At 40.2% G+C, this 25,747-nt stretch overlaps 1 protein-coding gene across 1 annotated transcript; it reads left to right on the forward strand.

Annotated features, from left to right (window-relative positions):
• Positions 1 to 2,537: 2,537 nt before the first annotated feature.
• Positions 2,538 to 24,592, forward strand: LOC109072055 (EMILIN-3). Its single transcript, XM_042750615.1, has 5 exons — positions 2,538 to 3,165; positions 17,555 to 17,677; positions 18,176 to 18,459; positions 20,737 to 21,269; positions 22,981 to 24,592. The coding sequence occupies exons 1-5, from the start codon at positions 3,005 to 3,007 to the stop codon at positions 24,256 to 24,258; spliced, it is 2,379 nt and encodes a 792-aa protein (XP_042606549.1). The 5' UTR covers positions 2,538 to 3,004; the 3' UTR covers positions 24,259 to 24,592.
• The last annotated feature ends 1,155 nt before the right edge of the window (positions 24,593 to 25,747 follow it).

A 25,747-nucleotide genomic window follows, 5' to 3' on the forward strand; every position in this document is an offset into this window, starting at 1 on the left:
GTTCAATGTACAAATATAACAGCATATGAGTTTAGAATGTAAAGAGGTAAGAATGTAACACCCTAGTTTAATTTTTGAGTAAACTATTCCTCAAAACTTAAAAAAAAGAGAGACTCAGAGGCCATCTTAGTTAATTTTTAATGCTTGGTCTACCCATGTGAAAAAGAAGTACACTTTCACATACTTTTAACAGTAGTACTTAATACCGAAATACTTTAAAAGAATACTTTAGTGTGAACTAAATGTAATGATTTCTGACTCTTAATTGCACATTAAGTTTGTCATCAGTATGTTTGAGTAAAACTGAGTGCATTTGGTCTCTTTGCATTGGTGCATTCTTGCAAGAAGCGTTCTGCAAATAAGACTGCTCGGCGCTCTTTGCTTTAGATAATTATGTGTGAATGAAAAGCAAACATGAGATTGTAAATGTGATCTCCTGACACCTACGAGAGAAGTGATTTTCCTTGTGGGCTCAGTAAACTTCGAGGAGCTGTTATTGAATGAGGAAATACTCCTGATCCTGTAACACACTGTCTTGAATTGTCTGTCATGCCCCACAGTGACCTAAAACTGGATTTGACTGGTCACCGATTGGTCAGATATCAGGTCCAGATCTTGTCCTCATGAATTTATTTAGTTATACATTGGTGCTGTTTATCACACAAGCTTGGGGTGTTTAGATTGGTCTTTTCAATAGCGAATCAATGCGTTTTTGTACAAAAAATATCCATATTTAAACGTTAAACACTTTTCTAAACACATTTTTATAAACACAAACTGGAGCATGCGCTACACCTACGCTACAACTACGGTTTGGGTGAACTAACCCTTTGGGTTTTGGCAATATGATCAACATGCCATTTCATGTTACATTTTTATTGGCAGATCAGTAAATGTGTGTTATAGCAGCAAACACACTGTGCAATGATCCTGCTGAATTTCTGACATTGTCAGAAAATGATCGCAGGCTATCTTTGGTCATATGGTCCTTCAACCAACCTCACTAAATAAAATACAAACAACCACCATTAACCACAAAAAAAAAAATAAACACCAACCATCTTTTCACGATACTAATCTTTCATCTGGGACAGCTGAAATTTTGGCAGTGTGTAGAAGACATTACCGTGCATGAGTTACTGGAGGCTTTCACTGCAGGTTAATGAAGAAATTGTTTACACAATCAAAATTATTAACTTAATAAAGTTAACAGATGAAAGTTTCCTTCAAGTTGGCGCCAATAGCCTTGTGGTTAGTGAGCCGACATATACATCACAGCTGTGATCACCGTGACCCGAGTTTGAATCCCATCTTTCTGCTCCCCTCTCTCTACCCAATGCTTTCCTGTCATCTCTCAACTGTCCTATCTGAATAATAAAGGCATAATAAATAAAAAAATCAATCAAAAACATCATATAAAATCAAGTAACACAAGTGGCCAGAAAAAGGCTTACCAATGATATCATAGCCCACTTTTAAAGGGAATAAAACCGTGTTCACCCCTACTGTACATTATTTCCCACCTATTCCTCTTTTTCACTTAATATGTCACATTATGAAAATTAAAAGCATTGCAAATGCCAATTCATCTCATTAAATGTGTGGAAAATGTGCGACTCATCAAAGATTTATGAAAGCAATATGATCACATAAAGATCCTCTGAAATAAAGTGACAAGTAGAGTTCACTTTCCTGTATTATGGCTATTTGTAACATTCAAGAAATGTATGATTGCTAGGGTGGCAAAAAGGTGGAAAAATTTCCAGTAAATTTCGGAAACATTCCAGAAATTTAAGAAACTTTCCAGGATTTTTTGGAATATTCCAGGGATTTTTGGAAAGTTTCCAGAGATTTACATAATTTTTTTGACCCCTTTGCAACCCCAGTGATTGTTAATAACTGCACTCACAGTGCATAACAGGCACATCCTATATATCAAAATTATAACACAACATGTAGAATAAACTTAATTTGCAGAGTCACACTTTAGTTTGGGGACCAATTCTCACTATTAACTAACTATTAACTGCAACTTTGCCTTAATAAACTCCTAATTTGTTGATTATTAATAGTTAGTATGGTAGTTGTTCAGTTTAGGTATTGGGTTCGATTAAGGGATCTAAAATAGGATCATGCAGAATAAGGCATTAATATATGCTTTATTATAAATGGCCAATATGCTAGTCATATGCATGCTAATAAGCAACTAATTAATAGTGAGAATTAGTACCTAAACAAAAGTGTTACCATATGTGCATATCAGACTTATGAATAAAGATGAAGCATGAAAATCAGTGGAACATTTTTTTTTTTAAAATTCTGTTTAATGCAACAACATGGATTTAGTTTTTAAGAGTGCAGAAGTTATGCTGAGATGAAACCTGCTCACATTTCTGCAAAAATGAAGGAAAATCACGGAGCAAAAGAAACGTTTGGAGATTTATAGCTGCGGGCAAGTGAGAAGGTTATGGGCTTAGGTCAATGAAGGGGGGGGGGGGGGTTTTGGGAGAAACATAAAGTGAACGGGTTCACCCCTGCTGTCGCCTGCTGGGTCTCATTTCAGGCCGGGGTTTGGGGAGGGATATGCAAATGCATGCGTCCCTCTCAGAGCTGCAGCTGCAGGGTCGACTCGCGCTGGACTGTTGACAGAGGGATCTGAGCTTTAGTATTCTGCTACCGCTGTCCTGTCCTCTTCACTTTCTCCTCTGCCTGTCTCTCTCTCTCTCGTGTGAGTGGTAAAGTGGGCAGGATGGTGCCAGAACAGCAGATGTTTCGATTGCAGCGCTGCTTGCCCGCCAACAACTGAAGTCAGTGCTCCAGAGAAACCTTTGGGACTCAGCAAGGAAAACAAGCAACACTTCACAACCTCCGGACTCTAGAGCCCAGCTGACTTTGCTTCCCCCTCTCTCCACAGCTTTTGCTTTCTATACACTTTCTCTGTGCTCTTCCACTTTATGGCTTTTTCTGCAAGTGTTTTTGTCAACCTTTGCTCTGCTACTTAAAGATGAGGGGGATATTCTCGTGCGGGGGTCTTCTCTTAGTCACGTTGCTACTGACTTCAGCGGATGCCAAAGGAACTCTCTATGGAAGTCCATACAGATACAATCTACACAAATCTGGGAGCGTTCCGCAGTACAACCCTGGAAAACCAACAGGTCACCATAAGTAAGTCACCAGTAAAGCTGTATTTGTATCTGTGTACTTACGGCACAGAAGCCTGATTTATCAAGCATTTATGTGTGCACTGCACAAGGAATGAAAGATCAAAAATTGACAGCAGTGTCCTGCAGTTTCACATGCTTCATCTGCAATGGTTTTAAACCACATGTTCTGATTTATTTATAATTACACATGCAGTTTTTTGGGGGGTTAAGATTCATTGAGAGACAACATGTAATGTTTGTACCAATAGAAATTCATTCAACTCAGGATTATTAATTAATGAACTAAAAAAAAGTGATTAAAAGAGGATACAAACTTTTTTCTTTAATTAATAAAACTAAACATTTAAACACTTTCAGATAAACAGATCAACATTTTCCTTTATGTTCATACAAATTTTAATAAAAACGTGGTCACAACTACTAGGTAGTAACATTAAATTGAGTTTACAAAAAAGAAAATTTGCTGTCATCTAAGATGTAAGTGACATAATTCTTCAGGTGAAGAGTAAAAAAGATTTGGTAAGACATTAGATTAGGGAACACAAATTCACTATTAACACTATTAAGACTTTTCTCTCAATAAACTTCTAATATGCTGCCTGTTCACAGTAAGTAGTAGTTGTAGTAGTTATGTTTAGGTATTGGATAGGACTAAGGGATTTAGAATATGGCCATGCATTAATATGTGCTTTATAAGTACTATTGAACAGCCAATATGCTAGTAATATGCATGCATATTTGGGTGAACTATCCCTTAAATACCTACAAGACTGTAGATTTACTGTGTCACTACACATTCCTTCATATAATGGCAATGAGCTTGAGGTATGGTTATGTTTAGGAGTTACGGTTAGGGTTAAGCTTGGTTGGAGTTAGGATAAGGTTTGGACAAGGGTTAGAGTTAGTTTTTGAGGTAAGGGTTTGGGTTACATTTGGGGCAAATTTAACAGTACAAAAATGAATAAAATGCATATAAAAGTTCTTGAAATGTGCTTCAGTGCAGCAGCAGTGGCTCTTAACTTTGATGATGTACCATTGCCATTGTGAATCTGTTTTGCCACCATTACAGTTATTTGTAATGGACTCTAAAGAAATATTACACTTAATGTAAACAGTATTATTGTGTTTGTCTGAAGTCAGTTTAAATGTCCAAAAATCAATCACAAAGTCAGTATAAGGCCTGAGATCAACACAGAAGTTTTGTTCCAAAAGTCCTCCTGAAGCAATTTGAATCCGGCTCAAAGATAAGTAGTTGGCATGTTGAGAAAATCCACATCAAAGACCTGCTGGCATCCAGGAGTCCTGAAATGCCAGTGCTATCAAATGCAGTTTGCAGTTGTTGGCAGTGATGTTGTATCTGCCTCATCTGTCCTCAGTGACCCATGTTCTGAGCAGTTTCTGCTGCCACACACACACCGGTTCTGGACATGTCTGTGTTGGTGGGTCGGGTAAATCACAGCAGTCCACATCTCTCTCCTCTAACTGTTTCTAGTGAGCTGCCCACGTAGAAAGCATTTTAAGGCATCTTTGGCATGCTCCCGATGCGAAGGCTGCTCCAAACGGTAGACAGCATGATTATACTGCCTTCTAAGATAACTTATTTTCATCACAATCTAAGGCAGCATCTGTCCTTCAGGAAGAAGGCAATCCCAGAATGCATTACGATGAGCTCAGTGAAGATATTTCATGCATCCAATATTGGACAAACAAAGGGAAATGTTCTCTGTTTGGACAACCCTTGTGAAAATAAGTACACTTTAGCATACTTTAAAAAAAAAGTACTTATGGCAAAAGTAATACACTTTAAAAGAATACACTTAAATGGAAAATGAATGCAATGTCTTTGAATACTTAATTAAATGTTATTTACAACTGAATGAAAATTTAGGTTACACTTTATTTTAAGGTGTCCTTGTTACAGTGTAATTCTACATTTAAGTACTGAGTAATATTAATTAACTACATGTACTTACTATATGGTTAGGGTTAGGATTGGGGTTACTTGCATGTAATTACGCATAGTTTTAAAAATATGTTTTGATATTTTTAAAGTGTTTGTAGATTTTTAAAATCCACTTTAGCAAGACTTATGATTACCTATGTTACTTTATATGTAATTTCATAATTATTCTATTGTCTTTGAAATATTAAATGTATTGACATGCATTTGTGGTAAACTAAAATACAGTCACTTTGCAATTTCTATTGAAAAGTGCATGTCGTGTATTTAAATATATTTGTAATTACACATTAGTAATGATGAAGTTACAATTTAGTACATTTTAAATATACTGCGTTAACTGTAAATGCAATAATGTAATATGTTCGTCAAGAAATTAGAATTCTTCTTTAAGGATGACAGATTAAAACATTTTGATATGAAATGTATTTTAAAGAAAAATTTTAACTTTTTAAAAGCATACTTACGTTAAGTGTGTTAAAACAGTCATGGAATTACTCTTTTTAAGTTCACTTAAGTGGCCTTTGAGGTAATTAATATTATATGATTTTTGCTTGATTACACTTTATTTTAAGGTGTCCTTGTTACAGTGTAGTTATACATTTAAGTACTGAGTAATATTAATTAACTACATGTACTTACTATATGGCTAGAGTTAGGATTAGGGGTTGGTTTAGGGTTACTTGCATGTAATTATGCATAATTTATTGTTATTACAATAGTAAGTACATGTAACGTGTATCAAGGACACCTTAAAATATATTTTTTAAATAAAATAATTTTTTTCCTATAATTTTAAGTGCACTATAAGTGCACATTCAGTGCAATTATGCAAACTTATTTTTTTTTTCACAAGGAAAATATTTTGTGCTAATGTGAACTACCGAAGACAGGTACATGTGAGTTGCATTATGAATTGCATGTTGACTCATTATTGAACAGACACACACACTGGTATTCTTATAATTAAGGGGACATTGCATAGGTGTAATGGGTTTTCTACTCTACGAATTGTATTTTTATCCCCTTACACTAACCCTAAACCTACTCCTCACACAAAACACAATGCATTTTTATATTCTCAAAAATGTCATTCTGTATGCATTATGAGCTGTTTTCCTAATGGGGACCTAAACAGTGTTCCACAATGTCAAAGTTTACTGGTGTCACTGTACTTATGGGGACATTTGGGCACATATTAGTTCTTAAAAAGTACAATATTAGTACCCAACGTGTTCATATTAATACCTTTTGAAAGGGCACCACTTTAGCACTGTTTTACTGAGAGTGTATTGTAGACATTTTCTCTGGGAAGATGGTGAATGTTATTATGTTTGTGATTTGTGTATACATGCAGTATATGTATTTAGTATACATGAATTCCTGTAGGAGAGTTACTGTATGTGTTTATATAAATTTTTTTCAACATGGTGTATTTTCATCATAAACTATGATGTGTATCCTTAATTACCGTATATTAGACATGGAAAACATGAATGTGCATCCCACAAACAAACATGTCCATGAAAATGTCACGTGTAGTTGTTTGTGTTGTGAAGCATCAGCAGAGGCGGGATCCATTTGCAGCTTTATTCGGATAGTCAGACAAGACAGGGTCAATCACCAGTAGATACAGTGGAGAAGGCGAGGCTGAGACAGAACCAGGTACAGGCACAAGATCAGGGTAGATAGCAAACAATCACAGGAACAGGTCAATCCGAGTCAGGGCAGGCAGAGAAACAATCGATAAACGTTAAACAGTCCAGGTCAAAACAAGAAGGCAGAATAAATGTATACAAACGCTCAGTAGTGACAGCCAGGGCAAATCAAGACTTCGCGGTGTGTAGGAGTGAGTGAGCTGCTTATATGTGTGTGTGTCTATTGGCTGCAGGTGTGTGTGTAATTAGTCCCTGGGATGAGGCAGGATGGGAAATGGAGTTCAATGGGTACAGTCAATATTCAGGTGAGAGTTCCCTCTGGTGGTGGGAAGGAGGCAGCACGGGAGCCTCCTTTGTAACAGAGCCCTCCCCCTGCGAGCGGCTCCTGACGCGAGGAAGCAACCGACGGCGGGGTGTACCACGAGGTCGAGATGCCGGTTTTTCCGGATGCGTCCGATGAAACTCCTCTGTGAGTGTGGGGTCGAGGATATCTCCAGCTCTGACCCAAGAACGCTCCTCCGGTCCATACCCATCCCAATCGGCCAGATACTGGAGAGTGCCACCCCGGCGCCTGGAGTCAAGCAACTTGTGCACTCGATACGCCTCCTCGCCGTCCACCAGAATAGGCGGGGGATTCTGCAGTCTGGCTCCCTCCTCCAGCTCTCCTCCCGGACCACCAGCGGGTTTTAGAAGTGATACATGGAATGTTGGAGAGATACGGTAATTAGTGGGCAGCTCTAAACGGAACGAAACTGGAGTTATTTGTTTTAAGATTTTGAAGGGACCGACATACCTGGGACTGAGTTTTTTGCATGGCAGTCTGAGGCGTAGATCTTTAGTGGAGAGCCAGACCCACTGCCCTGGGATGTATGCGGGGCTGAGGCGTCGGTGTCGGTTAGCCTGCTGTTCCTGTCTTCTTACTGCATGAAGTAAGTGGGTATGAGCTCGGTCCCAGACCTCCTCACTGCGTTGCAACCAATCTGTGACTGAGGGGAGGTCGGTGGGCTCGCCAGCCCAGGGGAACAAGGGTGGTTGGAACCCCAGCACGCATTTAAAGGGGGTCTCCCCCGTGGCTGGTTTCATGAGAGAATTCTGTGCATACTCCGCCCAAAATAAGTACCTGCTCCAGTCCGCCTGTCGTTGTTGGCAATAGGATCGTAGGAACCGAATAATTTCCTGATTCAGGCGTTCAGTCTGTCCGTTGGACTGAGGATGGTAGCCAGATGTGAGGCTGATGTTCACGTTCAGATGTTTGAAGAAGGCAGTCCATACTCTTGAGGTGAACTGAGGACCCCGGTCCGAGACAATGTCCTCAGGTAAACCATAGAAACGAAATACATAATTGCACATTAGTTCAGCTGTTTCAAAGGAGGTGGGAAGTTTCGGCAGGGGAATTAGACGGCAGGCTTTGGAAAATCGATCGATAATAGTGAGTATAGTAGTATTACCTTGTGAGTTTGGGAAGATCAGTGATGAAGTAGATGGCGATGTGAGACCAGGGGCGTTGTGGCGTGGGCAGTGGTTGTAACAGTCCTGCTGGTAGCTGTCTGGGGGTTTTAGACGTGCTGCAGATGGTGCAGTTCTGGACGAATTTGGTGGTATCAATTAACAGAGTAGGCCACCAGAATTGATTCTGTAGCAGATGTGCTGTGGCAGTGATTCCGGGGTGTCCTGAACTGGGTGGAACATGTACCTGGGTTAATAGGCGTTCTCGTAGGGATTCTGGAACATAGGTGAGATTTGCAGGACATTCAGGAGGTGGCGGGTTCTGAAGATTCAGGTTGTTTATTTCAGTCATGATGTCCCACTGCACAGGGGCAATGAGAAGTTTTCGCGGGAAGAATACTGTCATTGACGATTGAGCAGACCATTTCTTCAGTTTGACGAGAGAGGGCATCGGCCTTGGGTATTTTTTGAACCCGGTCTATACGTTACAGTAAACTGAAATCTTGTGAAGAATAATGCCCACCTGGCTTGTCTGGGGTTTAGTCCTTTGGCCGAGCGGAGATATTCAAGATTCTTGTGGTCAGTGAGAACTACAAATGGGTGTGATGCTCCCTCCAGCCAGTGGCGCCATTCCTCTAGTGCTAATTTCATGGCCAGAAGTTCACGATTGCCCACATCGTAGTTCCGTTCTGCTGCCGTTAATTTGCGAGAAAAGAAGGCACAGGGATATAACTTTGCTGGTGATCCATGGCGTTGAGAAAGTATAGCGCCTACCCCGGTGTTAGAAGCATCGACCTCGACAATGAATGGATGGCCTGGATCCGGATGTCGGAGGATGGGCGCTGAAGTGAATCGAGTCCTTAGTGCATCGAAGGCCTGTTGCGATTCCGAGGACCAGGTTAATTTGGTGGATTGATGTTTAGTCATGGCGGTCAGAGGAGCGGCGATAGAACTAAAGTCTCTAATGAATCGCCGGTAGAAGTTTGCGAATCCTAGGAAGCGCTGTAACTCCTTGACCGTCCGAAGAAGCGGCCATTCCAGGACTGCCTTTACCTTTCTCTCATCCATTGCTACCCCCTCCTTGCTGATCACATAGCCCAAGAAAGTGGTGCTTGTCTGATGAAACTCGCATTTCTCAGCCTTTGCGTAGAGTTGGTACTGAATTAGGCGTTGTAACACTGCTCTGACCTGACGAATGTGTTCCTCGAGGGAATTTGAGTACACCAGAATGTCATCGATGTACACGATTACTCCTCTGTTGAGCATGTCCCGAAACATATCATTCATGAAGGATTGAAAGATTGATGGACTGTTAGCTAGGCCGAAGGGCATAACCAAATATTCATAGTGCCCACTAGTGGTTGAGAATGCAGTTTTCCATTCGTCCCCCTCTCGGATGCGAATCAGATTGTAAGCATTGCGCAGATCCAATTTAGTGTAGTACTTAGCCTGGCGGAGCTGTTCTAGGGCTGCTGGGACCAACGGCAGGGGATAACGGAACTTAACAGTGATGTCATTAAGGCCGCGGTAATCAATGCACGGCCTCAGTCCTCCGTCCTTCTTCTTTACAAAGAAGAACCCAGCCGAGGCAGGAGACGTCGAGGGTCTAATGAATCCTTTGGCCAGTTCTTCTTCGATGTAAGTTTTCATAGCTTCTGATTCTGGTTGCGACAACGGGAAGATCCTCCCCTTAGGAGGAGTGGCGCCGGGCATCAGATCGATGGCGCAATCCACTGATCGGTGGGCTGGGAGCTGTGATGCTTTCCTTGTACTGAAGGCTTCTGCTAGGTCTGCATATTCGGTGGGCAGACTTACTTTCTCCGTGTTCTGAACAGGTAGAGAAGAGTCAGGAAGGGGCGTCCGGGTGATCCTCGCTAGGCAGTGATTCTGACAGGTAGGGTCCCATTGAGTGATTTGCCCCTCCCTCCAGGAGATGTGTGGATTGTGTCTGCGCAGCCAGGGTAGTCCCAGAAATGACAGTGTGATTGGGTGAAGGGATGACGTAGAACGTGATGTGCTCCGAATGAAGGGTTCCTATTTGGAGTTTGACCTCCTCTGTGACAGATAAAAACTCTCCCCTCTCCGATGGGTCGGCCATCTAGCGCCTCCACTGCCAAAGGAAGATCACAAGGGGTCAGTTTTTTGATTTTATGTTGCAGGGCAAATCCATGTGACACAAAGTTACCAGCTGCCCCAGAATCTAATAGTGCAGTAGTGGGAATAGCATCATCATGAACGGTTATGATAACCGGCAACCTTATGCTCGAAGAAGAGGTAGTGACGCGGGTACTGACACTCACCGTTCGGGGCTTAGATGATGGACGAATCGAGCAAGAGGAGATCCTGTGTCCCGCCTGACCGCAGTAAAGGCATAGTTGGTTCTGCATACGGCGTTCCCTTTCCTCGGGAGTGAGATGAGTAAATCCGAGTTGCATCGGCTCTGCTGTCGCGCTGGTGTCCGGTGGGAATCGGGACAGGGCTCGGGAAGGACGTCGTGAGCGGATCAAATTATCAATTTGGATGGTGAGATCAATGAATTCACTCAGGCTTCTCCCCTCATCTCGGCAAGCCAGCTCTGACTGGAGTTCTGAGTTCAATCCCCTTCGGAACAAAAGTTTCAGTGTGTCCTCTACCCAACCTGTCTGGGCGGCGAGAGTTCGGAACAAGAGAGCATATTCAGCCGCCGTACTCCTTCCTTGTGCCAGTGTTAACAATTGATCCCCCGCACTTTTCCCCTCCGCAGGATGTTCGAAGACCTCTCGAAACTGTTGAAGGAAGGTCGTGAAGGTGGGAAATGAGGAGCCGTCCGTTCCCCAAACTGCGGTGGCCCAGTCCAGCGCTCTCCCGGTAAGTAGTGAACACACAAAGGCAATGCGGCTAGAGTCTGTGGGGTATAGTGAGGGTTGCTGATTAACGAACAGCGAGCACTGAAGCAAGAACCCTTTGCATCTGGCAGGATTTCCGTCAAATTTCTCCGGGAATGCCAATCGTGGGCTTACTGGTGAAGTTAGGGGTGACGTGGTGAGATTGGAAGCCTGGGCTTGGGAGGTAGCGGTTCTGGCCGCGGCTGATGTTAGTTGCAACCCCTGCAGTGCCTTCACTAACTCATCGGTAAGGGTGGTAAGCCAATTTAGTTGGTGATGATGCAGGGCGAGCTGGGTCCCCTGTGCCGATAGCTCAGTGGAGAACTGCATTAATGCTGCTGGATCGCTTGGTGGCGAAGTCTTCTGTTGTGAAGCATCAGCAGAGGCGGGATCCATTTGCAGCTTTATTCGGATAGTCAGACAAGACAGGGTCAATCACCAGTAGATACAGTGGAGAAGGCGAGGCTGAGACAGAACCAGGTACAGGCACAAGATCAGGGTAGATAGCAAACAATCACAGGAACAGGTCAATCCGAGTCAGGGCAGGCAGAGAACAATCGATAAACATTAAACAGTCCAGGTCAAAACAAGAAGGCAGAATCAAAGTATACAAACGCTCAGTAGTGACAGACAGGGCAAATCAAGACTTCGCGGTGTGTAGGAGTGAGTGAGCTGCTTATATGTGTGTGTGTCTATTGGCTGCAGGTGTGTGTGTAATTAGTCCCTGGGATGAGGCAGGATGGGAAATGGAGTTCAATGGGTACAGTCAATATTCAGGTGAGAGTTCCCTCTGGTGGTGGGAAGGAGGCAGCACGGGAGCCTCCTTTGTAACAGTTTGTCTGTATGACCAAACCTGATTAGCGCCTCACAACAGCTCATCATTTAAGTAAGAACATCTGAGAATAAAGTGTCCAAGATTTACACAAAGTCATTATGTCTAGCTAACTAACATCTTTGCCAGCATGATCTTGATGTAATTTTAGTTCTAAATCTTTCTCATATGCTTCACATTTTTCTCTTTATATAATTCAGTGCAACTGAAGGATCAGTTTCTGCAAACAGCAGCTGCACGATGTTGATATACAATTAAGGCTAATTTGAGATTTTTTATTTGGCATAACAACATTTAATCATTTTACATCACTGTTTTACATCACTGGCTGAACTCTATAAACTGACAGAAGCAGTATGTGAGAGAGAAGCTACAATATTTGACCAACAAAATTTAAACTTTTATTTAGTATAACTCTTGTACTAACACGCAATTGCTCAATCATAATAATAATCATACATTTAGACCTAAAATATGTTCCTGAACTGTATTTTTGCCCCATAAATTTATAAATTAGACACTTGCATTTCTAAGTATATTGTTTTTAAAAAAAGTTTTTTTGACATGTTTATTGCTGGCTAGTTATTTTAGCCAATAAACATCTGGTTTAACAGTACAGACATTTGTCTGTAACTATATCGCCCCCTTGAGTACTGAGGTTTGTTACCTCCACAGGAACACACATTAAGTACAGTAAATCTGTATTAAATACACTGCCCAAAAAGTCAGGGATGATTCAAAACAAAGTAAGTTTATAAGACATTCAAACTGAAATAAAGCCTCATAGGACTGTCTGTAAAGCTCTATACAGGCAGCAAACCAGTGTCTAAAAATCATCTGTAACACCTGTTAGTAGTAACTGAAATCAGATTGGATCTTTTCAGTTTGAGAAAGCTCTTGCCAGTTTTGTGCCCAGTTACATTAGGTGGTCAGTGAACATACTGTGATGTCCATGAAAGTATGTGATTCTGCTTTATAATGTCTGTGGACAGCATCTGTGACACATCTGTTGACACAAACAATAATTCTGATTCATTGTGTATAGTGTACACATAACACATACAAACTGCTTAAAAGAATGAGAAATGTTTATAGTTATATAATTATTATAGAAGCTTAACATGCAAGCAGACATACCCACAAGTAAATGTTTACAATATACAACTCTTGCAATGCTTTTGAAGTTTATGTAAAACTTTAAAAATGACCCGTCTTCTTAGCATGAGACTGGTGTGATTCACTTACCAACATCCCATGCACACACAAGTGCTTTGCTGGTGATGATGAAAGAGTGTGTTCATTTAAAAAATCTGTTCCTATGATGACCCAATGCCAGCACATTGGGCTATCCTGAGCTTTGACATTCAAATATTCGAAAGTTAATTTGATGCAAGCATCTACTATGATATAAATTAATATATGTTAAGATCATTATTGGCAGCAGAATGGTGTTATCTCAGACCATGATATCACTATCCATTCCGGAAAGCAGCCCTATATCAAAACGACAATTTAAACAAATGTGCAGTTATAAAGAGCTATGCAGTAGGATCCTGATAAGTGCCATAGACAATGGTGTTCTGCTTTGGAATTTTTGGCTTAAAGTGTACTTTAAACATATTTCCTGTTCATTTATTCACGGTAATTGACGCCTTGCCACAGATGCATTCCATAGTGATTAGGTGGAAAATAACTGATCCATTTAACATCTATTTCTGCATGCGACTTTGAAAGCTGTGCATGAGAGCATGTCAAATTAGCAGGAGTGAAGGTCCATTTATATTACTTCTCTGAGCTCTGGCTATTCTGGAGGACAGAAACAGTATCTGAGTACTAAATGTATTCCATTGTTCGATAGCGTGTAGCAGCTCCTCTTTCTTCAGCTAATGGATCCTAAAAGGCCTCTATGCATCGTATTTCCATATTTACACTGTCAGTAGCCCCATCCCTTCCAGAGCAACTTATTAAGACATGACCAATGACTGAACTCGGTGACCGATGAAGGATTGCTTCCATTAGTGTGAGTGAGAGAGTGGATGAGATAAAGAGAACAATGAAAAATGGAGGGATATATTTATATGGAGAACAAGGGGGAAATTCTGGCACAACTCCATCTCACAACTGTAAGCTTTAAGTGCCATTAAAAGCTTTTGACATGCCTGTGCATTACTCAAGGGTGACTGGGGGTCATTTTATACAATGCTGGCCATTTATATTTAGATTATGAAAATCCACAGCCAAATCCTGAGCTACATAAAGGTCTAAAAAAGTTTGTGTGGTTTGGTAGTAATGTGGATGTTTTTTGAACTAGTCACATGTAGCAAAGTTTGTCCAAGTCTGGTCCATTTTGCAGCTTATTCTGGCCAATAACTTCCCACTTAGAAAGGAAGAAATAATATGACTGACACGTACAATTTCCCACCACCATTATGCTATATAAAATAGATGAATATTTACTAGATATAAAGTGACTAAATTCGACACAAACCTCATAAAATCCAATGATTAGACTAATAATAATCTTCCACTTTCAGACTCCCAGAAACTGCATTGCAGTCAGGCAATCTGATTAGAGCTTGCTATATTTACTAGTGCTGTCCAGCTTTCTTTGCCATATGCATCAGACAGCTGAAACTAGTTGCGCACCTCAAACTTCAAGTGGTGTACCTCAGGTGTATGTACTGAGCCCTCTCACATTATTATACATTCTTCTCTCCATTTTATCTCTTGAGATGAATCCGGCACACACAGAACACACAGCAGCTGAAGGATGTCTCCAACAGCCTCAAATGCCTCTTTACACCATTCCTTTGACAGATGAGCACACGTTTTCCTCATGCTGTGTGGTCTTTGTGGTTTGGGAGATCAGCCTGCACAGCTAATATTCGTCTTTCATATGCAACGCACAGATCACAGGCACTGTTTAACACATCACAGTAGGCTCTTAGATAACTTTACATGCCTGACATCGTGTTAATTTGTCTTTTCACAAGTCACAATACTGTAACAAATTCTTTGTTCCATGTGAACAAATGCATTAAATACTTGTAAAGGGCTTTTGTTGTTGAACATTTGTTTTTTTTTTTGCAGTCATTGACAGAAACTTAAGCAATGTTTGCAACTTCAACACGTCTAACATGAACACACACTTTATGTGTCAGGTTTCTCTTGATTGAATCAACTCGTGCAGATATGGTTGAACTGGGTTATGTATACATTGAGAACATTTGGACACCTGGACTTATTTTGCTTGACTACAGAACTTGTCCTTTTTCTTCCAAGTGTGTGCCCACCTGACAAACAAACGCTAAAAACTTGCAGACAAAGATTATAGATCGTCTGCATATAGTCATTTGTGTTCCTTACATTTTCAGTGTTTGGAGAGAGCTGTTTAATGCCACATAATAAAAAAGTCAAGTTAATTAAGGTAATTTCTGTTGTAACTGTAAGTGAGAAATTGTGTATTATTCGCACACACACTTTTTTTTGTATAATGACTAATTTCTTGTAATATATATATGTATATTTCTACAAATGTCTGGTAAGCTTAGTCAAAATTGAGTAAATATTACAGTATTACAGTTAGTTAAAATCTTTAGCCTTTTATTACAGTGGCTGTTATGTAAATGGCGTAAAATTAAATGCTCAGTTGTGTAATGCAATTTTTGGGCAACTTATAGACCACCGGCTGACCAGACCTAAAAAAGAAGTTTGGGAACAGAAAGATTTTTAATGTTCTTAAAAGAAGTTTCTTACGCTCTTGAAGGCTTGATCAAAGCTGAAATTTCAGCATCATTACTTCAGTATTCAGTGTCACGTGATCCTTCAGAAATCATTCTAATATTCTGTTTTTTTTTTTATCAGTGTTGAAAACAGTTGATTAATATTTTTGGGGACTTTTTCAGGATTCTTTGATGAATAAAAAGTAAAAAAAACAACAAAACAAAACAAAAACAAACAAACAAACAAAATAACTAAAAATAAAATAAAAATAAGCAACACAACTGTTGCTTATACGCTGATAATAAATCAGCATATAAGAATGATTTCTGAAGGATCATGTGACACTGAAAACTGGAGCAATGATGCTGAAAATACAGCTTTTCCACCACAGGAATAAACTATATTTATAGTGTATTTAAAAAGTAAAATCCTTATTTTAAATTGTAGTAATATTCACAATATTACTGTTTTCTTCTTCTTCTGTGTTTTAGATCAAATAAATGAGCATATGAGACTTAAAAAAATCGTACTGATCCCAAACCTTTGAACAGTAGTGTACATATTTTTAAGACAGTAATGTGAAGACACACTAGACTTCAAGATAGGTTAGTTCACTGGCCACACTTGTAATTAGATTCATTAATGTCAGGGGTCACTACACCTGAACTCTGAACAGATTGAAGCTCTGTAACAGTCCAGATCTCTCAAGCAGAACCGCTCCTGAACAGCAGGACTTTGAGTTTTGCTCCAGGCTCACTGGAAAATGCCAACTCCAGTACAGCAACGCATGACTGCTCTTCAGTCAGATACTCTTCTTACCATGGACACTCTGTGCGTTAAGACACATGCACATGTGTGCTGTACAGTGCGTATTTATGGCCAAATGTTTTTTTTTTTTTTTTTTTTTTTTTTAAGCTAATAGGCATTTTCGCTTGTTAAGAGGAAGGGCATTATCAATTAGATATATAGTACACATTATGTAAAACATGTGACATAATATATTTTAATGATAAAAAAAATGCAATATAATTTTTTAAATGGTAAAATTATGACCTGGTCAGTCTATTAATGTTATTTTTGCATTCTGCAGTATTTATACATTGTACAGTATACATATTTTACTTATATTATTTGTTATTTAATGTTATTTATATAGCACTTTTTACGATACAGATTGTGTATCAAAGCAGCTTTACAGTATTAAACAATATAACTATATAACAAAGTAAATTGAATAGAAACACTGTGTCCAACAATGCAAAGCATACAACTTGATCTTCTATTTTCAGTCTGATGAATGATCCATTAGCAATGTCAACCATGGTTTTGATTTCTATCTTGAGTCCTTATTTGATCAAAATGTTAAAAATGAAGAAGTTTTATTCAAAATAGATAACCTCAAAATCTAGAATAAATAAAGAAAGAAAGCTGCAAAAATAAACATGGCATATAATGATATCATGAAGCATAGTACTGTTTAAAATGTTTATCGCTGCTTACTCTATACTGTTTCAAATGCTATTTGCAAGTCTCTCTCTCTCTCTTTCTCTCTCTCTCTCTGTTGCTTCTTGCTGTGGACTCTAGGCAGTTGCTATAGCTGCAGTTGCTATAGTTGCTGAATGTGTTTTTAGTGAACACTGATGGCAGGTTCAGCTTGGACTGTGGAACGAACTGGTGAACTCTTTTCATGCCTATTGTTTAGATGATTCAATGCTTTAATGAATCATTTAACGTTATCGCTATCTATGGGTAATTGATGTTACTTTGCCTGGTGTAGAAGTGATTGTACATTTACCTTTATAAGTACAAAATTCACGATCCCTTCATGAAACTAGTAACCCTGCTAATAAGATCTCTTTTTTTTTTCTTCAGAATTTGATTTTGGTGTGTTTTTTTTCTCATAACAGGAACTTCTGTGCCTACGTTGTCCAGAAGAACATCACCTGTGTAATGCAAGATGGAGTGGCCACATATGTCAAACCAGAGTACACTACCAAGTGCATATGGGGACAGAAATGTCCTGTGCTCATGTAAGTCAAGCACTATGGATCTTGAATGGAATAATATGAATTGATTTTAGAGTTACAACAAAATTTTGATCTAAATGGGTTTTTATTTTCCAAGATAGTAGGAAAAAGTTAGAAGCTATTTTCCTATTGATACACTGATTGATACCATTTGCAGAGTTGGTGTTTTAAGCAGTCAAGCATTTTTATTGTGTCCTTGAGTTGCCCTCTAGTGGCAGCTCAGAATACTGTTCATTGTCAAGTGCCACACTCAGAGAGCAGAAGCTTGTGATAGATAGGATGTAGCATCTGTATGTAAATGTGTATGAGATACTCAAACTGAAATGTGGAGGTATGTGTTTTTAAACTGTATGATAGGCTGCATCATTAATATCATGTCCGAATGTCAGGGAATAAAGCTCCTGAAGCTCATCTCCTCACTGGTTCGATTCTGACTGATGTACACAGGTGAAGTGTGAAGTTCATTCAGTTTGTGACATTCAGCCTGTTTGTCCCCCACAGGTATCGGACACTCTTTAAACCACAGTACAAAGTCGGTTATAAAACCATCACTGAACTGGAGTGGCGCTGTTGCCCGGGTTTCTCTGGAGAGAGCTGCGGCGATGGGCCGACCTCTGAGTCTGATGTCATGATGCCACCCTTCAGAGGCTCTTTCCCTCGGCCTGGGGTGAAGGGTTACCCCAGGGGTCATCCCAATATCCCATTCCCCTTTCCTGGAGGTCACCCTGACAACAAACCCATCCCTAGTGGATTCCTGCCACCAGAAACCCCGAAAACAAGTTATGGTGAGTACAGATTACACAGCTCACAACACAACTAATGTGCCACCATTAGCAATCTGACTGTGAACACTGCCATTAATGTTAACAGTAGGGTAAAGTATAATAAATAGTTTATTACAAAGTAATGGTTTAAAATGGTACATTATTATTATTATTATTATTATTTTTTATCTACTCCAGGGGTTTCCCAAACATTCTTTGTTAGCCAAATCTCTTAAATGCAAAATATTTTCTTGAAATAGCCTATGATTTTAACTTATTATCAATAATAATGTAACACATTCACATATTTGTGATTCTCTGTTGTTGATGAACAGGTTTGTAAAAACAAAAAAAAAACAAAAAAAAAAACATAAAAAATTTGTTGCTAAGTCCACATTACATTCACAAAATAAATAAATGAAATAATAATAATAATGTTATTATCATTTTGCTTTAACTCAAACTACAGATCCTTCTAAAAAAATTAGCATATTTCATCCGACCAATAAAAGAAAAGTGTTTTTAATACAAAAAAAAGTCAACCTTCAAATAATTATGTTCAGTTATGCACTCAATACTTGGTCGGGAATCCTTTTGCAGAAATTACTGCTTCAATGCGGCGTGGCATGGAGGCAATCAGCCTGTGGCACTGCTGAGGTGTTATGGAGGCCCAGGATGCTTCGATAGCGGCCTTAAGCTCATCCAGAGTGTTGGGTCTTGCGTCTCTCAACTTTCTCTTCACAATATCCCACAGATTCTCTGTGGGGTTTCAGGTCAGGAGAGTTGGCAGGCCAATTGAGCACAGTAATACCATGGTCAGTAAACCATTTACCAGTGGTTTTGGCACTGTGAGGCAGGTGCCAGGTCATGCTGAAAAATGAAATCTTCATCTCCATAAAGCTTTTCAGCAGATGGAAGCATGAAATGCTCCAAAATCTCCTGATAGCTAGCTGCATTGACCCTGCCCTTGATAAAACACAGTGGACCAACACCAGCAGCTGACATGGCACCCCAGACCATCACTGACTGTGGGTACTTGACACTGGACTTCAGGCATTTTGGCATTTTCTTCTCCCCAGTCTTCCTCCAGACTGTGGCACCTTGATTTCCAAATGACATGCAAAATTTGCTTTCATCCGAAAAAAAGTGCTTTGGACCACTGAGCAACAGTCCAGTGCTGCTTCTCTGTAGCCCATTTCCTGCACACGCCTGTGCACGGTGGCTCTGGATGGTTTCTACTCCAGACTCAGTCCACTGCTTCCCGCAGGTCCCCCAAGGTCTGGAATCGGTCCTTCTCCACAATCTTCCTCAGGGTCCGGTCACCTCTTCTCGTTGTGCAGTGTTTTTTGCCACACTTTTTCCTTCCCACAGACTTCCCACTGAGGTGCCTTGATACAGCACTCTGGGAACAGCCTATTCGTTCAGAAATTTCTTTCTGTGTCTTACCCTCTCGCTTGAGGGTGTCAATGATGGCCTTCTGGACAGCAGTCAGGTCGGCAGTCTTACCCATGATTGCGGTTTTGAGTAATGAACCAGGCTGGGAGTTTTTAAAAGCCTCAGGAATCTTTTGCAGGTGTTTAGAGTTAATTAGCTTGATTCAGATGATTAGGTTAATAGCTCGTTTAGAGAACCTTCTCATGATATGCTAATTTTTTGAGATAGGAATTTTGGGTTTTCATGAGCTGTATGCCAAAATCATCAGTATTAAAACAATAAAAGACCTGAAATATTTCAGTTGGTGTGCAATGAATCTAAAATATATGAAAGTTTAATTTTTATCATTACATTATGGAAAATAATGAACTTTTTCACAATATGCTAATTTTTTGAGAAGGACCTGTATGTAACTTAAGAGAAAATCATATTACAATTTTACTGTAAAATAAACGTGAATATTTGATAATAATTATAATATTTGTATTTTTCACTAAAAGTTACAATAATAATATGTCTTAAAAATTAATCACTTTCTAAATTCAAACTCTCAAGCTTTAAACATTTTAAATCCTCTTTATATTTATTTATTTATAATACTTCTGAAATCCTGTAAACTTCTGCCCACAGAAATGTTGGAAATTATGTGAATTTATAAATCCAAGCATGTTGCATTCCTAAATGATGACGTTTGCCATATTTGCGTTATTATTGTGCAGCCCAATTTATTTATTTATTTTAGTTTTACATTTGGATATAATTAGCTTTTTACAGCTCCCCTGCAGTTCCCTTACAAACCCTGTCTGAGAAGCCCTGAACCACGCCTTTCTAATGTACTTTTATCTTTTACTCACCTCTACCAAGGTCCGAAGGCAGGAGTCTCTGGTGAACGTTTAGACCGCATTGAAGAAAACCTTCGCAAACTCTCTCAAGATCTGGACACCCTGAATGGCTTGGTGACTGGCATGGAGGAACGACTGCGAGTCTCTCTTCGTGAGGACACTAAGAAGATGCTGACCACCTTGCTCGGTGGTGTCCCGCGGCTGCTGGATACCTCTGTGGGCTTTGGGCTGATCCCAGAGGGCACGCCGAACGGCTTAGACGGCGAGGAGAACCTGCCTGGGTTTGGAGAGCTGGTGGGAAGGGTGATGGAGGTCAAAGATGAGCTGAGGACCAAGAGCGACATGCTGGACGAGATCCGTGGGATGGTGATGGGACACGACGGCCAGCTGAAGAAGCTGATAGACACGGCCACAGGAAGACCTGTCCCTGCAGATCAGAGACATCTAGAGGATCTTCTGGACTCCAGATTGGCCGGGGTGAGGGCAGAGGTCCTCGATGGCTTTGAGAGGAGACTGACGGGTCTGGAGAGCCACTGTGATGAGAGAATCGGTCAGGTGAGATGATCACTGAACTTTACGCCAAGAACTAGTTGAAGCGTTGTGAGTAATGTCATTTGTATTTGTTCTAATTCAAGTGAGCATGTACCAGAAATTGCTACTGACTTTTCTTTCCTATTTTGACATTTATCTAAGCTTCTTGATAAAAGAAAAACTTCTTTATTTAAGATTACAAGGGAACATGATATATATATATATATATATATATATATATATATATGTGTGTGTGTGTGTGTGTGTGTGTGTGTGTGTGTGTGTGTGTGTGTGTATACATACATACATATAAGTCCTTTCTAATAAATGCTTAAAAAACAATAAAACAAAACAAGGATCGTTAATTCTGAATTCATGGTGACTTTAAAGGTATTTATTTATTTGATCATTTATTATTATTATTATTATTATTATTATTAATAATTTGTTTTTTGTTTTTTTAAAGAAATCATTAATGTGTCACAGTGCAGCATGCAGTAGATATGCACAAGCAGGCACTGAAAACTGAATTAAAAATGATGACACAATTTAGGTACATGACAAAAAAAGAACACTTGCTGATACATTTTTTTTAAGTTTAATGTTAAGGATTCAAGGATTCAAAGAGAAATGAAATTCTTATTTTGCTGTCCACAATGAATGCCAAGATGGTGCAAAACTATACAAACACATACACAAACTATACACTATACAAACTATACACACATACAATATAGTTTATATAGTAATATAGTTACAGTATAGCCAAATATTATTAACATGACATTGTGAACATTCAGGAATTTATCTACCTCACATTTGTTATTTGTAATGAAGACTGCTTGCAAATATTAATTGTTAATTAATGTTATTAACTGCACTCTCCCGTAGATTAGATTAACACATCAATATTCACACATGCATTCATTAGTGCATTATATTGCCCATATTGCAAAGCTCTTTCTTTGTATGATTCATGCATTCATTTTGAAATGCTTGCGCTTTAGAGCCCTGGGTAGTATAAGTTATATAGTATATACTGGTGGGAAGTCGTGGCCTAATGGTTAGAGAGTCGGACTCCCAATCGAAGGGTTGTGAGTTCGAGTCTCGGGCCGGCAGGAATTGTGGGTGGGGGGAGTGCATGTACAGTTCTCTCTCCACCTTTAAAACCATGACTTAGGTGCCCCTGAGCAAGGCATCGAACCCCCAACTGCTCCCCTGGCGCCGCAGCATAAAACTGGCTGCCCACTGCTTTGTGTGTTCACAGTGTGTGTGTGTGTGTTCACTGCTCTGTGTGTGTGCACTTCGGATGGGTTAAATGCAGAGCACGAATTCTGAGTATGGGTCACCATACTTGGCTGAATGTCATGTCACTGGGATTGGGATTTATGGGATGTTGGGATTTATTAATCTAAGGGCCAGATTTACTATCGTCTTGAGCCTGCAGCCCATCACAAACCTCATTTTTTCTACAAAAAATCTACCTCCACTATTAAAATGAATCATGCAATGGTTTTTACAAAGATTTGCCCTCTTTGTACCATTATTTAACGCCCAAAAAAAGCATGTCTTAAAGTCAGGGCCATCCTTTGGGTGGTGCAACTGGTGCAGTTGCTTTGAGGGACCCCGCAGCAAACGGAAACTGCCCAAGAACGCAATCATGAACGGACCAAAATTGCTTTACCTAATACTTCCAGTTGTTAAAATAAGGTTTCCTGTGTCCTCCTGTCCTTAGGTTCAGCAGCAGTGTCACAAAGAGCACCTAACAGGCCAAGAACAGATCCAACTTTCACTGGACGGCCATGAGACGGGCTTAAGGAAAGAGCTGGGTGAACTGCAGGCACAGATCCAGGGTCTGACAGTGACCGAGAACTGCTGCGGTGAGGTAAACAGCCTGACCCAGAGGATGTTCCAGCTGGAGGACTCAATCACGAGCCTGACCGAGTCCCAGAGGCAGCTACAAGTGGACCTGACTGACCAGACGCTCCACATCGAGACCCTGCTGGAGACCCGGCTGGTGGACATGGAGGGTAAAATTAACGCCTCTGAACATGGACACCGAGATGAGTTTGGCTCCCTGGATGGGTTTAATTCTTTGTTAGACGATAAGCTAAAGACATTGGAGCGACGTTTGTTTGTGGCAGTTGAGGAGCTGAGCAATGCCACAGCACCGGCGCTGCTAGAGGGGCAAGTGGTGCCAGCACTGGAGACGGAGATTGACAGCATCCGGAGGAGGGTGGAGGCTGACTTAGATGGGATGCAGAAGCAGATGTCTGTCCTTGAGCTCCTCTGCACCTCTGCCTGCTCCCCTGCCTCTGGCCCAGAGACAGCCCTCATCCAGACTGAGGTGGAGGACTGTAAGGAAACAGAAAAGAAGATGCTGGACCGCCTGGATGTGCATTCAAACAAACTGGACCATCTCAACAGCACCTTGCAGGGTATCCTATCACAGCTATCCCAGGAGGACACAGAGGGCTCCATCCAGGGGGAAATCACACTTCTGAAGATCAACGTCAACTCTGTCAACCGTACCCTGAAAGGACTGCGTGATTCGGTCAGCCTGTTTGCTCGAGAAGTCGGCCAGGTGAATTCCACCTGGCAGGAGCGGGAAAGCCGGCTGGTCACGCAGGTGCAGGGCATCTCAGATCTGGTGGAGCGACAGGCATCTATGCTTGGATCCGGGGAGCGGAGGCTGATCCAGTTGAAGGCGGAGCTCCAGAGCTTGCGGCGGAGGTTAGCCGGGGAGCTGCAGGGCTGTCGCAGCACAACACAGGGAATGCAGCAAGAAGTGATGGGGGTGGAAAGTCGAATCACGCAGGTCGAAGGACAGTGCGGCGGCCTAGGGGAGCTAGCCGATGACCTTGAGAGAATCCGCGGTGAGCTGGAGAGACATTCAGACAGCTTCCTGGCACAGGTCAACGGGACGCTAGCGAGTCATTCTGAGCAGCTGGTCCAACTGAAGGACGGTCTTAAAGACTGTGTGAGCAAAACGGACCCTGCAAGTCATCACTAGACCTTACTATACAGAAAAACCACAAGGCCTGAGGATGTACAAATTTGCAATATTTTTGTTCCCTCAACAGGGCATTTTGTCTCCTATTTCCTTGTTTTAAGCCTTTATATCGATTTTAACTGAGTTTTGTTAACTTATATGAAGAAAGTGTGACTGCATTATTAAACGTTTTTGACGATTTGTTAAATGAAGTAACAAATATGCAAAAAACAGGAAAGCAAATGTTATGACACTACTAAGCTGCTACGGGTTTCTAATGGCAAAAACTGTTCACTACCTTCTCATCTCAGCATCCGAATCATCTCCTGATTTTATTACTGTTTTAATAACACTATAATAAAACAAAAAAAAATATACACATTTATAAAAAAAATCCACATGTGTGAAAAACACTCTCAAAAAAAAAAATATATATTTCGCATTATTAAATTGTTTTCTAAGAAGATTATAATTTTTCATTAATAAAAGTGGGCTGTGTGAAAGTTGTCAAGTAATTCCTTTATATTCAGTTAGGATTTTGCATCATTTGGGGAAGTACCATTAATGTAGCATATATGGTGTTTTCAAGAGTCTACTCCAGGACAGGTTTGAAAACCACTGTGCTTTTGAAACATGACACTAGCACTATCACGGTGCGGCAGAGATGAAGGAGAGCAGACATAGGGATACTTTAAGCAGGAGTTTGATCAAATAAAATGAAAATATCCACAAAGGCACAGAAGAAACAAAAGAGAGCAACAGCTTTCTAAACTAAGACAAACAATAACTGACAAACTCAAGCTACAAATACAGTCTAATATACACAGCTAAACGAGGAACTAAACAAGAGACAGGCGAGAAACATAATCAGTAACCAAAGGAAAAAAAATTAAAACATACTGGCTGCATTCGAAGGCTTGGCAGTTGTTTTCCTGTTGTACTATCAGGCACTAAGTTAGCAGGCAGCGTTTGTGCATGAAGGTCTCCAAAACTGATTTTGTACTGACTTCTGAGGCAGCATAATAGTTTAATTATTTACAGTATGACAAAATAGAGAGAGCTAAGCAAATATTTAATTACTACAGAACTAATTTCTCATTTGAAATGACATCTAACACTTTATTTTTAAGGTCCAATTCTCGCTATTAACAAACCATTAACTATGACTTTTGCCTCAATAAACTCCTAATTAGCTGCTTATTAATAGCTAGTAAAGGAAGTTTAGGTATTGTGTAGGATTAGGAATGCAGAATATGTGCTTTATAAGTACTAACAAACAGCCAATATGTTAATAATATGAATAATATACAGAATGAAATGCACAGAATTGTGGGATATTATTTGGGATATTAAGCATACATCCATGCTGTCTTCAAAAATCAATGGATTTGGACATGCCTAGTTTGCCTTCTTACCTCTGTATGCTTCTTGCGCAGGCAACACATTTCAGCTTTTGGATGCAGCCACTTGACAAAGTAAGGTAACAGAGGAAAAGGGAACTAAATACAGG

The sequence above is a fragment of the Cyprinus carpio genome, chromosome B23 (assembly GCF_018340385.1).
Source record: "Cyprinus carpio isolate SPL01 chromosome B23, ASM1834038v1, whole genome shotgun sequence".
Lineage (NCBI taxonomy): Eukaryota > Metazoa > Chordata > Actinopteri > Cypriniformes > Cyprinidae > Cyprinus > Cyprinus carpio.